The sequence below is a fragment of the Elaeis guineensis genome, chromosome 6 (genome assembly GCF_000442705.2).
Source record: "Elaeis guineensis isolate ETL-2024a chromosome 6, EG11, whole genome shotgun sequence".
NCBI classification, from domain to species: Eukaryota; Viridiplantae; Streptophyta; class Magnoliopsida; order Arecales; family Arecaceae; genus Elaeis; species Elaeis guineensis.
In genome coordinates this window covers 13,778,626-13,794,649 of record NC_025998.2, presented here as the reverse complement: position 1 = coordinate 13,794,649, position 16,024 = coordinate 13,778,626, and the positions used below count along the sequence as shown (strand labels likewise).

The 16,024-nt window shown below is 46.8% G+C and overlaps 1 protein-coding gene across 2 annotated transcripts; it reads right to left on the bottom strand.

Annotated features, from left to right (window-relative positions):
* Positions 1-579: 579 nt before the first annotated feature.
* Positions 580-7,198, bottom strand: LOC105047162 (1,4-dihydroxy-2-naphthoyl-CoA synthase, peroxisomal). Of its 2 annotated transcripts, XR_012142047.1 has the most exons (10): positions 6,811-7,198; positions 5,545-5,667; positions 5,026-5,127; positions 3,465-3,503; positions 3,283-3,381; positions 3,011-3,058; positions 2,646-2,741; positions 1,317-1,439; positions 715-887; positions 580-679 (listed from the first exon to the last, which is right to left on the bottom strand). XR_012142047.1 is itself a non-coding variant. In XM_010925970.4 (9 exons), exons 1-9 carry the CDS (start codon positions 7,060-7,062, stop codon positions 771-773), a joined length of 999 nt encoding a protein of 332 aa, XP_010924272.1. In that variant the 5' UTR covers positions 7,063-7,191; the 3' UTR covers positions 580-770. The 2 variants fall into 2 exon arrangements, 1 of the variants encoding a protein (XP_010924272.1); XM_010925970.4 differs by having other exon boundaries at positions 580-887; positions 6,811-7,191.
* Positions 7,199-16,024: the final 8,826 nt, after the last annotated feature.

The following is a 16,024-nucleotide window of genomic DNA, read 5'->3' as shown; positions in this document are numbered from 1 at the left end:
TATACAAAGTATGAAGCGAGAACCAAAAAAAATCGTAACTTGAAATGAGATTTAATTAAAACTTCGTGTTTAATATATAATTTTAATTTTAAATTAAAAATAAATTTTAATTTTTAATTATGATAAATCATGCCATTTAAATGGCATGCTCAAAATATGATTTCAAATTGAAATTCATGTGCGATTCCACTGTATCCATGCCAAAACCGTCTAAATGCCGTATTTCCATAAATAAGATAGTAAGAGTAGATTGAAAATAAAAATTAAAAAATAATATTTAAATAAAAAAACCCTTCATTGCTACACCTGTCAGAGATGGGATTTCCGTTTTCTTTCCCCTAAAAAAAAAAAAAGTTTTCCATTTTTCTTGCATGTGAGCATGCACGTGCCCACGCGCAGCTTGCGTCACAGTTAGCAGTCTGTGAAACAGATGGAGAGAGGTTCAAAGAGATCCATCACAAGTTTTTTTAAAAAAAAAAAAAAACATGAACTAGAAATGAAGATGAGCCAAAATAATGGCCACTCCCATCCACAAGCGCCTATCCCAGTGATGGCATATCAAAAATTTGGATGACGAAATGGTTATATATTTTCCAGTGGATCGGATTTTACTCACTCAAAATGATCAAATTATAGTGAACTCAACATCAATTACAATTTTCAGCAGCATATTATTATTATTATTATTGATTGAAGCCCAGCGCATATATTATTGACAATGAAAGACAATATTAATACATCAAAAAAAAATTGCATGATATAGAGTTGCATCAAGGTCTCCTAGGAAACTTTGAGAAGTCCGGGCGCCGCCGCTCCATGTAAGCTGTCTTTCCTTCATTTGCCTCTTTGGTGCCATAAAAAATGAGTGTTGCATTGCCACCCAGCTCCTGCAGAAGAATGATGTTAATCAACTGTTGAAGAATTTAACATCAATATCAAAGATGCATCCAATCTTTCCCATAAATCAGACACATGAAACTGTTCATTTGATTTGAAATTTTAACATTTGCTGAAAAGTCCTGCAAAATGATGAGTTATTCAATTGAGCATGACCAATACTTTGTGATAGTTAAAACTGCATCGACACAGAAGCAAGGAAAATTATCAAACATGATCACTGTAGCAACAACTAGAGCTTGGTCTAGCACCTTCAGCTTTTGGCTGGATCTCTATAACTAGGAGTTAGAAAAAGTAGGTCATTTCATTTTCTTAGAGGTGGCTGGTGGAATGCATCAAGAAAACACATAAATCAATCAATTTTTAAAATTTTGTTGCATCAATAGTTGATCATTGTGTCCACAAGTACCACACGATACCTGGAGACCAGCATGGCCATCATCTACCGCATTAAGAGCAGATTTCAGCACCCGAATTGCTGTTGGGCTGTTCCTTAAGATCTCCCGGCACCACTTCAGGGTTTCCATTTCTAATTTCTCAAGCTGTAGAGAAAACATGAATTTGTTAAGTTGAACTTCCCTTCACACAATTTAGCTCCCTTTAGCCTACCATCCAAAAAAAAAAAAAAAAAAAGAGCTCCCTTTAGGCAATCCAAAGAATGATGCATGAATTATACATGGTAACTCTGCACTTCTAAAAATACCAAAACATGTTTGTCAGGTTAAATGGCGGTTTCCGTGCCTTGATTGATGTTTATGACATGAGAACCACACTTCCAACTGATAAAAGTCAATGAGTTTTTGTTTGACAGCTACTTTGTCTCAAATTTGGAATCAGATATTTTGTGGGCTGGGTACACTAGGTTATTTCTTAGAAATAGTGGATGCTATGATAGCAAATCAGCCCTTAAAGCTGGTTTTCATCAATTTTAATCCACATACTTCCATGGAACACTGGATTACTTCTCTTAAGATAGTTTACCGTGTGATAGCAGTTTGCTTATTAAACCTAAAATTTATTTCTTTGCAGCCAAATTTGCTTTTCCTTTTTTATTTTCCAGTCCATTGGCTGTAGAGAAAAAACAAAAAACAGAGTATGTATTTCAGGAGTCCTGTATTTTATGTGAATTTATTAAAATCACAAGATAAACATTTGCAAAACTAAGATGCTGAAGTGGATTTTTGGTAAATATAAGGAAAATACTCCAGATGCATATATATGGTCAGGTGAAGCTCAGAAGTCATGCATTGATATAGGACAGACATGGAAAACAAATTAATGTGGTCAGTATGTTTGATAAAGCCTAAACGGCCGTCTAAGGTTGGCTTAGAATTGTAAGGAATAATCAGGAAAGAGGAAAACATAAGAGATCATGGATTAAAGCTGCAGGAGGATTTGAAAATTTTGAATTGATAACAGATTTATATCCCTTGTGAGGAGCCACTGGTGAAGAATTAACAAAACTAAGTCCTAATTAATAAGGTTTGTCGCTTATAATTACAAACCATATTCTAGAACAAATTAAAGAGAACTGCTGGAGATGAATTAAAAACACTAAGTCCAAATTAATAAAGCTTGTCAATTATAATAACATGAATGGGCTATTCCAGAAAAAATTAAAGCAACGATAAGTGAGGAGGGTAGTCAGCTGCATGCATTTGCTCCCTGGAACTTCTGTTTTCCAAATTTTTTAAAAAAACAACACACAACTAACAATAAATTATCGATTTATCATATGTCAAGCTTACCGGAACTACAACATTCACAAGTCCCATTTTCTCTGCTTCGTAAGCATTGTAGAATCGTGAAAGGAACCACATCTCACGTGCTTTCTTGGGACCAACCTGTTTAGCCATGAAATAATGCAGTAGAAAATGCAGGCAATCAGATTAGATGCAATGACCCTGCAAAGGATACTATTATCATTCAAAACACATTCATGATAAGCAAAACTAACATAAAAAATGCGTTCATGATGTGAAATAAATGCTCCTTAAAGGAACTGGCAAAACAGCACAAGTAGGGATTCTCTAAAATACCATCCCTTTTAAGTTCTCCTTGGAAGAAGTAGGTATACATCATGACAAACACCTACCTCTCATGGTTAGCTTACCAAGCGGGACATGATGGAAGACCCATAGCCTGCATCAAAACTTCCCACCTGCAACCTCATAGCAAGGAAAGAAGAAAATTGTAAAGCTATGATGACTTTGTCAGGTGAAGCAAAATCACAAACCCAGAATGCCTGAGGTGTAGTTTTGCACATCACTCGTCAACAAAGAAATTGATGAGTGAGAAAATTAGGAGAAAGAAACTCCCAGTAAACCTCACAAACAGAACAAAAGAACAATAAAAGCCAAGTTGTCCTGTCAATAGAATAAGAACCTTTGCACCGGTCTGTCCAAAGACTGCATTATCAGCTGCAACAGTTAGATCACAAACCATGTGTAATACATGTCCACCACCAACAGCATAACCCGCTACCTAATTTAAAATAAGAAAGCAGGTTAATGTCCAAACAAAATGAATTAAGCAGGGAATAAGCAAACAGCAAGTAGAGAGTATACCATAGCAATAACTGGTTTTGGGAGACGGCGAATTTGGACCTGGACCAGAAAAAGACAGATAGGCTTAAAATAAAAAAGCTAAAAAATCAAAGTACACAGATGATGGTTGAAACCTGATTTCCATTATGAAACTTGAATTTGCACCATTCTTATGGGAAATATATTTGCTAAGTTATGTTGCAATCTCATGATAGCTGGCACATAAAATTATTAAAGATTAGTCCCATGCTACCTACAAGATATCCAGGATCAACAGCTCATAATCAATCACCGCTTTCCAAGATTTCTTGTATTTGTATCAGCTACTGTGCTAGTAGCTTAATGATATGGTACCTTGCTCTGTATACTAAAATAGTCCCCATACCAGAACAGGGTTAGGAGAGCCTTTGCTCACAGCCATGATACCACCTGAAACCAGGCAGTATGCATTGGTACAACATGAAACCAAGAAGAACCGGTTGATTCCACCTGATATAGGCCAATTCGGCCCTTGTGCTGTACTCAACCTAGGTACCATATCAGTACCTTATCTGTATGGTATGATATCCCCAGTACAAGACATTATGGGCTCGTTCTTTTGTGGGTAAATATCATGGGAAAGTTGGTCAACTTTCCTATTGACCAACTTACCCATGTTCTCACAGATTTCAAGATGGGTAAATTATTTTCCATGGGTGGCATTTACCCATGAAATAGGAGGAAAATTTTACCCATCCAGGGGATGGCTAAATGATTTTCTCATCAACCGGTAAAGTAATCTCTTAATTTTATTTCTAAAATATCTTTTTTCTCGTTTCCGATGCCTCTATCATTAATGCCTAATAACTCAGATTAATAAAATATATCTTTATTAGAAGTTAATAATTTTATTATGTTAGGATAATTTGGTATAGACTAAAAGCTTAGTTTGGTACAAAAAAAATTACTTAGTTTGGTACAAAAAAAATTAAGCTTTATAAATAAATCATCAAATTTGACCCAAGAAGCATAAAGGGTATTATGGAAAATATGGATAAAGTTTAGCAACTTACCCGGGAAAGTAATAATGCAAAAGAACATGGGTAACAGATTTCAAAGCCACTTTCCATGTATAAAAGAACATAGGTAAGTTATTTTCCTGTCTAAATGTTACCTGGGAAATACTTACCCAGAAAAATATAGTTTCATGGGTAAATCTTTTACCTACAAAAGAACAGGCCCTATAGGTTGGTACGGCAAACCAAGTGTAAGTCTGCTCTTATGCAAAATAACTTCATACAAGCCCTATACAAGAATTTGTCATATTAGATGCTCAACAGGTAAAAAATTTTCACTACAGTTCAACTATAGGAAAACAACCATGTCATAACTTCATGAGGTCTGCAAACAAAGTGCAAGTTGCCCAATGTAAATATACATTATGTGTTCATGCATGAACTAATCATCATGATTTTTGCACATCAAAAGATCTACTCGCTCCAATACACAATACTTTGAGTTTCACCATAATTACGGTAGAATGAGAAATGCATAATATCATCATAGGCACTGGTAAAGCATGGGAAAAGTTATGAAGATGTACCTGGAGATCCAAAACATTAAGACGACCAAAACTTTCAAAATCAGCATATCCATCAGAGCTTCTCAGAGCCTGGTCACCACCACTACAAAAGGCCTTGGTTCCCTATTAAAAGCAAACTTTTTAAATTTTAAAATATTCTCATTGAATAGTAAAATAGGGAACCATGTTTGCATATACTATTTGACATTTGTCAAGAACCAAAGCTGTTGTAGTATTCTCATTCCTATGTCTTCATACAGAAAGACAGACAGTGAAGAGTTACAGTAGAAACAAGCATCAACAGCTCACTAACTGCTTTGAGGTTTCTCATCCTTTTTTGGGGAATTCTTAGCTCAGTAATTATCTTTATATAGTAAAGGTATTTGTAAATATAGAAGGTTATTGATTTATCACTAGGATTTTATAACCACTGGAAATTTTTATGTGCCAAATAGCAAGTTATCAAGACAAAGAATACTGCTATAATGAATCAATGTTTGGATTAAAAATATATATGCTTGCAAAAATAGAGTCATATACCTTCCCTGTTAAAATGATGACTCCCACAGTGCTATCATCCCTAGCATCATCAAATGCACGAATAAGCTCTTTGATAGTATGTGGCCTAAAAGCATTCCTTCTCTCTGGACGATTAATTGTGATCTGCAAAAGTAAAAGAAAATTAACTAAATCGAACATTCGGATATGTGATCTTGGACAAAAATGTCACAAAAATGCCAATACATGAATTCACATACGTGCAACTGTGAATATGTAACATAAAAATTTATGTATATATAGAAGTACATATTATCTAATTGTGCAAGTAAATTGTAGGAAATATATATATATTTTTTTAAATAAAAGAATAGTAGAATTCATACATGTTCAAGATGTAGTTAATTGCATGCATTATTCATTCACAAATTGAGTGCAAAGATGCATGTTGGGTCATAAAAATCATATATGTGTACCATCCAGACATTCTTATAGCAGCATCTAATGGGTTTAAATTGCTTGCAACTCTGAATATAAATTATTTTAGGAATCAGTGAATGGCACCTTTTTTGATTTTTCAGTAACTTCTTCCAACAAATGTTCAATTCAGAAATAGGGTCATCTTTACCTTCCTAAAGACTCTATAACTCAAACTCTTCATAAAAACTCTAGTGAATCCTCTAACTTATGCTAACTTCCCGTTTTCTTGTTTATCTTCCAAGTTCCAAATGCTAACAGAGACCAAATATCATGCCACGCATCTTCTACATAGAATGCAAAGCATGCACACTGCATAATAGTGATGCTAAGCTCTTCACTATAACACTCCCAGGAACAACTGCCACCTCTCAACCTACACAACAGGCTAAAATGGGATTATTAAATAAAATTAACATCACCAACAGTGCATCTCTTGAACTACCTCATGTAGTCATCCTTGTCCAGCAGGTCAAAAGTTCACCTCAGAATTACTAGACTATGAGGGAAAGGTGAAACAGAATGGGGCAAAATAACATTAATAAATAGTGATGCGATGCAGTAAAAATTGCAATTTTGGTTAAAAAAGGCATTTTTTAACCAATTGTTGACTGAAAACCACAACATTAAGGTGATTCAGATGCATTGTTACATCAAATTATCAAAACTATAAGCATGCAGTCAAAATAGCAACTTTAGCTAAAGAAGGCATTTTTTTACCAATAAGTAACTGAAACCACAACACTAAGGTGATTCCGGATATATATCTACATGAAATAGTCAAAACCTGAACCATAGAAGCCACCAATTAATATTAATCCACCATATTACCTTAGCGATCCCCTCACCGACAGATTTCTCGTAGATAATGTCCGTAAATTCCTTCCCTGTTCCATCACACACTACTCTCCAGGAGGCCTCCTTCATCGGGACTTCTCCATGGATGTGATGGTAGCTATCATCCGCTGACGCTATAGAGGGAGTTATCGGAGGAGGCCAAGAAGGGGAAGGGCTGAGGTGGCTGTTAAGTTTTGCTATCCTTCTCTCTAGAGTTTTGAGCTCCTTCCCTGGGGTGTCCGCCATGACAGGAACTCCAGAGAGCTGGGCTGAAGCTGGGGCTTTAGCTGGCGGGACGGAAGGATGGAGAGGCCATGGCGATATTAGAGAGCCAGCCAGCTCGGTGTTTTGGATAAGGCTGGATACGGCTACGTGAAGATAGGGTCACGGGCTCGGAAAATTACGAGTGGAAAAGCTCCCACTTGGGGTAAAACGACCACGGTGGTTGATTCCGGACAGAAGCGATGAACACGTATGCTCTTGGAATTGCCCCGCTTGATGATTCGATGAAGCACGCTTAATCAGGAGGCCACTAGCTATGGTCCAAAAATTTTCGAAGAAAAAACCGAGGTGGATGCTGAACATTATATTTGGTGATCCAGATAAGATCACTATTATGATCTAATCATCAATGATCCTGATAATTTGATCTCAATGATTTAAAAATATTACATTTTATAGGCTGTGGTCCACTAATTAAAGATCTACATCTTTTTAAATAATTTATTTGATATTTTATGAGAATCCATGATCACTAATTCTTCGTAATCTTATATGGATCACCCCATATTAAATATCTCTTATGTAGAATAGCGTATATCATACTCGCATCTAGTAGAGCAATTATAGAGATTGGGAGGACTAATCATCATCGCAACGCTTCATATCCGAGACACCCTCATAGAGATTAAAAATATCAAGAAGAGATTACCAATGGTACTTGGTCTAATCAGCGGATAGGGCCAGTAAGTATGGTAGGTCCCATCCAATGAGCATCAAATTTTACATGCTCCCATAGTAAAAGATGTATTTTGATGCTACCAATTTTGCATTATGGAATCCACTATTGGCTTTGTTATAGGCTTATAGCCATGTCATTGCATTTAAAATGGGCTTCGAAGGGCTAACTAGCCTGCTTTGCTGTACCCTCTCCTCTTTTCTTTTCCGTTGTTGTCTGACTGGTTAAGTAGTTCATAGTTCATTAAGGTATTTATATTAAAATCACATATACTCATGCCTCTTGTTATCATCCTTTTTGTTTGAAATAATGGCCCTTCTTTTATCTTTTTGTGTGATATAGCTTGCGTGCTTCTCACCGTCCGACTCAGGGTCGCTGCCCAAATAAAAGCATCGGCCAGCTCACCGTCCGACTCAGGAGTAGAGGGGGGCAACTGTTGGGGAATACCCACCGACCGACCGACTGACAGTCGGAGCGACCGACTGACGGACGCCATCACCGGCCAATTATCGACCGGCGGCCGACTGAGATGTGTCGGTCGGACGTACTCTTCCCGACCGACTGGACCTGGGAGCCTGATGGCCGACTCACATAAGACTCGCCGACCAACGGAGGGGCCCGACGCCACTAAGCTAGCCACCGACCTAGGGTCGGTCGACTCCTCCGATCGCCGTACAGCCGCCAGAGTTTGTCAGTCCTGACAGCCGCATGCGGCACGGCCATCTAGGGACATTGTCCCGCCGAGGGCATTGTCAATCCTGGTGATTTGACAGCCCCACGGCGACATGACACTTTCACGGCGACTCTGACAATCTACCGTGAGTTGACAATTCCTCACTTGTCCGCGCCATTAATGACGGCACCATACCGTGCTCCACTATATAAATCGAAAAAGGCAACAGTGCAAGGGATCTCTCTCTCTCCACTTCTCGACTTGGAGACCACAGGCTCGCACCTCTCTCCTCTCTTCCTCGATTGAGCTCTCTGTCTTCATTTCACTGTTGCCCAGTCACCTCTCTGACTTGACCGTCGGAGGGTCCCCGCCGGAGCCGCCTCCGGTCAGTGTGGACTTCTCATTTTTGCAGGCGCACGTTCCCCGGCGATCAGACGACGAGGCGATTGGCCGCAACAGATTGGCACGCCAGGTAGGGGGGCACGATGACGAAGACAAGAGTCCAACGATCGAGGATCACCGGGTCCGCGAGGCGCTCTTCCCATCGGGAAGAGGCCTCCCCGCCACCGTCGGCGGTGGAGCCCAGCTCTCCACGCCCCGCAGTGACCACGGAGGCGCAGATCGCGGCCATCGTATGGCAGATGACCGTACTGACGGACGCAGTCAAGAGCCTCCAGCAACAACCGGCGGCCCGTCCGATGCCCTCCAGGAGCAGCCGCCGACGACCGCGCCGATCCCCGTCGCCTCCGCGCGAGCGCCCCAACAACGCTCCCACAGAGAGGAGGAGGGACGGCCATGGCGCGATGACCGACGGTCCCAGCAGCCCTCTCCTTCTCTGCTGGAATGGGAGAGGAAGGAGAAGCGGCCACGAACGCCGTCCGCCTCTCCCTCGGAATCTTCCGGGGACTCCACTCCTGGGGTCTCCCAGCACCGACGGGCGGACGACTACGAGCGCCGGTTCGAGGAAATCGACCGCCGGCTCGCGCAGTTGCAGGTGGACGGCCAGAAGTCTTCGAACGACGTCGACTTCCAGACCGCCCAACCTCTCTCCCGACTAGTTCTCGATGAACCGATCCCAGTCGGTTCAAGATGCCACACGTGGAGCCATACGACGGCTCCACCAACCCGATCGACCACCTTGAGAGCTACAAAGCTCTCATGACGATCCAAGGGCAACCGACGCTCTTTTTTGCATCGGCTTCCCCGCCACACTTCGCAAGGCTGCCAGGGCCTGGTACTCCGATCTTCGATCGGGAAGTATCCACTCCTTCGGACAGCTCGAGCACTCGTTCGTGGCCCACTTCAGCACCAGCCGGAAGCCACCGCGAACGTCGGACAGCCTTTTCTCCCTCAAACAGGGGGAAAATGAGACGCTCCGACACTTCGTGGCGCGATTCAACACGGTCACGCTTGAGGTCCGGGACCTCAACGAAGAATGGCTATCTCAGCCATGAAACGGGGGCTGAGGGCGTCCCGATTCACCTACTCTCTGGACAAGACCCTCCCCCGGACGTACGCCGAGCTACTGGAGCGCGCGTACAAGTACATGCGCGCGGACGAAGGAGCTTCCGACCGATGCTGGCCGAGCCCAAAGGCCCGAAGGAGAAGCGGAGGAAGGGTCGGGAACCCGCCGAACCCAGCAGGCCCCCGACCGATAGTCAGGTTTCGCCACCCCGACGGATCCAAAAGTCACCCCGGCAACAGACTCCAAGGTCGGCACGCCCCAGGTATGACTCCTACACTCCTCTCTCCGCCCTCGTGCGCAGATTCTAATGGAGATCGAGGGGGAAGAATACCTGCGACGGCCCCCGCCTTTGAAGGCAAAAGGCCTCGACCGTCTGAAGTACTGCCGATTTCACCGAGGCCACGGCCACAACACCGAGCAGTGCATCCAGCTCAAGGATGAGATTGAAGCCTCATTCGCCGGGGTATCTCGGTAAATTTCGGAAGGGCCCGCTGACTCAACCAGTTGCCGATCGACGACCCAGCCGACTGAAAAAGCGGCGACCAATCAGCCGACGGTCGAGTCATCAACATGATCTCCAAGCGGCTGGGCCCGGGGACGTCCGCGGGGGGGAGTCGACGAAAAAGCCGCGCCCGGACGACGTAATCACTTTTACGGAGGAAGACGTTCGGGGCATCCAAACTCCCCACGACGATGCTGTCGTTGTTTCGACAACAATAGCAAATTATGATGTAAAAAGAATTTTTGTTGATAATGGAAGTTCGACAAATATTTTGTTTTACTCGACCTTCTCTCGGATGCAATGTCAACTGACCGACTTAAGAGGGTCTCTATGCCCTTGATCGGCTTTGCCGGGACGCTGTCACGACGGAGGAGAAATTACCCTGCCTGTGACGGCCGGCACCGAACCGCGCAAAGCACGATCCACTTAACTTTGCGGTGTCCAAGTGCCTTCGGCCTACAACGCCATACTTGGACGACCCGGATGAACGCCCTCAGGCAATCGTCTCGACGTACCATCTCCTTGTTCGGTTCCCGACAAAAATGGGGTCGGAGAGATGCGCGGGGATCAACAGCTCGCCCGACGATGCTTCCAGATCTCCGCTCAAAACGACGAGTGAAGGGCTCCTGACGATCGACAAGCTGGACCAGCGGGAGGAGGAAGAACGAGGTTCGCCGGCCGAGCAGCTCGTGGCGATCCCGATAGCGAAAAATCCGGATCGAAAGGTTTGGGTCGGGTCCAACTGCCCGACCCCGGAACGACGACGATTGACGGAGCTGCTGACGGCCAAGCCGACATATTTGCTTGGTCGGCAGCAGATATGTCGGGCATCCCCCAGAGACAATAACCCACCGACTCAACATCGACCCGACGATGAGGCCGGTGAGGCAGAAGAAAAGGTCCTTCGCCCCAGAGAGACAGAGGGCCATCGACGAAGAAGTGGACAAGCTACTCGAAGCGGGCTTCATACGAGAATCCACGTATCCCGATTGGCTCGCCAATGTTGTCATGGTCAAAAAAGCCAACAAAGTGGAGGATTTGCATCGACTATACCGACCTGAACCGAGCCTGCCCAAAAGATAGCTTTCTACTTCCAAAGATTGACCAGCTGGTGGATGCGACGTCCGGATTTCGACTGCTCAGCTTCATGGACGCCTTCGCCGGATACAACCAGATCCGGATGGCGCCTGAAGACGAGGAGCATACCGCCTTCGTGACTCCCAAGGGCCTCTACTGTTATCGGGTGATGCCCTTCGGACTGAAGAACGCCGGCGCCACCTACCAGCGACTTGTCAATAAGGTCTTTAAAGACCAGATCGGGCGCAACATGGAGGTGTACGTGGACGACATGCTGGTGAAAAGTGCGCAGATCCCGATCATGTTCGGGATCTCGAGGAGACCTTCCGCACCCTACGACGACACCGAATGAAGCTCAACCCGACCAAGTGCGCTTTTGGGGTGACCTCAGGGAAGTTCCTCGGATTCCTCATTTCTCAGAGAGGGATTGAGGCCAACCCTGAGAAAATAAAGGTAATCCTCGACATGCGTCATCCGAACATCAAGAAGGAGGTCCAACAGCTGAACGAAAAAATTGTCGCTCTTAGCCGATTCATTTCTCGATCTGCTGAAAGGTGCCTCCCATTTTTCAAAACTTTGCGCCAGGCAAATGGTTTTTCTTGGTCGGATGAGTGCCAACGGGCCTTCGAAGACCTGAAGAAGTACTAGGCTTCCCACCGCTGCTCGTAAAGCCGCAGGTCGGGGAGACCTTGTATCTCTACTTGGCCACATCTTCTGAGGCTATCAGTTCGGTGCTCGTCCGAAAAAATGAGAACCGAACCCATCAGCCTACCTACTACATTAGCAATGTGCTCCACGGCGCCGAAGCCAGATATTCGGAGACGGAAAAGATGATTTCACCCTGACCGTCTTCGCGCAACGACTCCGTCCATACTTCCAGGCTCATGCCATAGTGGTGCTCACCAACCAGCCCCTGAGGGCGATATTGCGCCGATCGGATACATCTGGACGACTGACAAAGTGGGCGATGAAGCTCAGCGAGTTCGACATTCAGTACCGACCGCGGCCCGCCTTGAAGGCTCAGGTCTTGGCCGACTTCATCACTGAGTGCCCGACAACCAACCAAGGGTCGGGAGCTGCGGACCAGGGACGAGACGCGGTCTCCGAGCCAGATCCGGTCTCCACCTGGGTACTGCACATCGACGGAGCTTCAAACGCTCAGGGGAGCGGGGCCGGGCTCCTGCTCACAAATTCGGATGGGGTCGTCACCGAGTACGCCCTCCGATTTGACTTCAAGGCCTCCAACAACCAAGCCGAATACGAAGCACTCCTCGCGGGCTTGAGGATGGCGAGGGAACTGGGCGTCGACAGCCTCCGGGCATTCTCCGACTCTCAACTGATCGTGGGGCAGGTCAGGGGCGAATTCGAGGCACGAGATCCGACCATGGTCAAATACCTTCAGAAAGTGAAGGACCTCGTAGCACGCCTCAGGTATTTTAAAATTTCCCATATCCCTAGGTCGGAGAACGCCCGTGCCGACGCACTCTCCAGACTGGCGACTTCGGCCTTCGACTCTTTGGGTCGGACGTTCGTAGAGAACCTCGAGCAGTCGAGCATCGATCGGGTCGAAGAAGTACAGTAGCTAACGGCCGAACCAAGTTGGATGGACCCGATCGTTCGGTATCTGACCGACGGGATCGGCCCCGAGGATCCCGCGGAGGCCAAGCGGCTCCGATGGTCGGCCTCCCAATATGTGATCATGGACGGCCGACTCTACAAGAGGTCGTTCTCCCTCCCCTTGCTTAGGTGCTTGGGACCGACCGACGCCGACTACGCTCTCCGAGAGGTGCACGAAGGAATTTGCGGGAATCACTTGGGGGGCAAGTCCCTGTTCTACAAAGTCCTGCGACAGGGTTACTATTGGCCTACCATGAGGAAGGACGCGGCCGAGTTGGTCCGGAGGTGCGAACCTTGTCAGAAGTACGCCAACATTCAACACCAACCGGCCAGCCAAATTGCTCCTATTGTCGCTCCATGACCCTTCGCCCAGTGGGGGGCGACATTCTCGGTCCTTTTCCTCCAGCGTCGGGTCAGAGAAAGTTCATAGTTGTCGCCATCGACTACTTCACCAAATGGGTGGAGGCCGAACCCTTGGCGCAGATCACCGAGTGGAAGATGGAGGACTTTGTCCAAAAGTCCATCATCTTCAGGTTCGGGTTGCCGCATACTATCATCACCGACAACGGGCGGCAATTCGACAACCAAGACTTCAGAGACTTCTGCGTCAGGTTCCACATCACACACCGACTGACTTCAGTCGGACACCCACAGTCCAACGGCGAAGTCGAGGTGACCAATCGGACCTTACTCCACGGACTCAAGACCCGACTAAATGAAGCCAAAGGCCTCTAGGTCGACGAGCTAGGCTCCGTTCTGTGGGCTTACCGAATGACCCCCCGCGTTCCGATCGGGGAGTCGCCTTTCAGCTTGGCCTATGGAACGGAGGCAATGATCCCGCTCGAGATTGGACTGTCGTCTTCAAGGGTCGAGCGGTATCAAGAACCGGACAACTCCGAGTGTCGGAGGGCCGACCTAGACCTCCTCCCCGAACTACGAGACGAGGCTCAAATTCGCATGGCTTCGTACCGACAGAAGGTCGCTCGGTATTACAACGCCAAGGTCAGACCAAAGCTTTTCAGGTCTGGTGACTTAGTCCTGAGGAAGGCAGAGGTCTCGAAGCCCCTGGACCAAGGGAAGTTGGCTCCGAACTGGGAAGGGCCCTACAAGGTAGCATACACCTATGGTCCGAGAGCCTACCGACTGGAGACCCTCGAAGGGAAACCCATTCCCCAAACTTGGAACACCGACAACTTGAAGTTGTATTACCAATGAACTTTGTAATTGTCCAGTCAGAATACAAATTCGATTTGAAATCTCGGAGTTTTAACTCTTCGACTAACGATCGGCGCTCACCAAGGTCAAGCCCCGACATGCCGACTTGAGCTTGGTATCCGTCTGAAACAAACGACCCTATCGTCGATGACGCATCGAACTCTTACGAGGACCGACGCATCCATATGGACGGGAGTTACACTCCTTCGACCTTCGACGACGCATCGGACTCTTACGAGGACCGACGCATCCATATGGACGGGAGTTACACTCCTTCGACCTTCGACGACACATCGGACTCTTACGAGGACCGACGCATCTATATTGACGGGAGTTGACACTCCTTCTACGGTCGAACTTTCGGGCCAGACCATCGGCTAACATGCCGATCGAGCTCCGATCAAAGAAAGGCGAAATGCCTGCACGACCGACATCGCGACTCCCGACCGAGCTACGGTCGGTCGAGGATATTCGGCTCACCACCGTCTATCGCACAATGCGACCTCCGTCGCATTCACGACTCACCAACCGGGCTACGGCCGGCCGGCAGATATTCGGCTTACCACCGTATATTGCGAGGCACAGTATGTATACCCGACACAAGGGTATCAGGGTCCGACTTATCGGTGCTCCCTCGACCGAATGCGCCGGACGACATTCGACTGAACGCGTCAGAGGGGACCCGACTACCAAACCTTCACCACGGTCGGTTGGCTCCCGACTCGACAGACGCGCCCGACTGACGACCTTAACTATCAAAGGCCGATCCAAAGTCGGGACTTACTCTACCTTCGTGGCGGCACGAGTTGCCGAACGTCCTAACCGACCTATATGAGTTAGTGACTTACGAAGACATTCAACAATACACAAGAAGAAGACCGAGCAGAGGAAAAAGTAAAGAAAGTTTTCATTCAAAGTCAAAAGGAAGTTTACAAAGTCGGGTCGAAGCCCGATTACAAGTGTTTCAAAAAAGGAAAAGGCGAAAGAAACAAAAGTCGGCAAGGCCCGATCATCCCTCTGAGTCGATCTCCTCGACCGACGGAAGATCGGGGATAACCGGTGTGTCGACCACGATCGACGCTGGGTCGACGGCCGAAGCAGGACCGTCGGTCGGCGGGGGGCTGGCAGTCGGTGCCACTTGCTTCGGGACGGCTTCCTCCGCCACGACGATGCCTCCCGATGGCTGGTCGGCCATCTCCTCGGTGGCTTGCTCCTCGGCCCCCGGTGGGACGATGCTGCTGATGTCCAGCTCCGGGTACAAGGCATGGATCGCATCCCGACCGTTCTCGTACCCCACCCGGTACGATGCGAAGCCCGACTCGAGCATCTCCTCCCGGACTGGTCGGTGGCCCGGAAGTCCTCCACGCCCGACTGGCCGACTCCTTCGCCGACCTTGCTTCTTCTTCCGCCTGGCCGAGCGAGTCCTTTGCCGACTCTGCTTCTGCCTTCGCTATGTCGGCGTCGGCCTGGGCGATCGACAAGTCCTCCTCGGCTTTGGCGAGCCTCTCCAGGCTGACCCGAAGCTGCTCGCGCTCGCCTTGGAGTTCGGCGGCGACGCCATCCCGCTCGCACCGCAAACGATGCACCGTCCGGCCCTTGCGTTTGGCTTCCTTTTTGGTTGACCTTAGCTCGGCCCCAAGCCGGGAGACTTCGTCTACCAACTTGGCCTCCCGGTCGGCTGACTGCTTCAAGTGGTCGACC

What these genes read in the sequence shown, in the direction of transcription:
- LOC105047162 (XM_010925970.4), bottom strand. Translation starts at nt 7,062, where the DNA reads ATGGCGGACACCCCAGGGAAGGAGCTCAAAACTCTAGAGAGAAGGATA. An exon ending in TTGTGAATGTTGTAGTTCCG is followed by an intron (nt 1,440 to 2,645) that starts GTAAGCTTGACA and finishes TTTTCTCTACAG; the next exon opens with CTTGAGAAATTAGAAATGGA. An exon ending in ATGGCCATGCTGGTCTCCAG is followed by an intron (nt 888 to 1,316) that starts GTATCGTGTGGT and finishes ATTCTTCTGCAG; the next exon opens with GAGCTGGGTGGCAATGCAAC.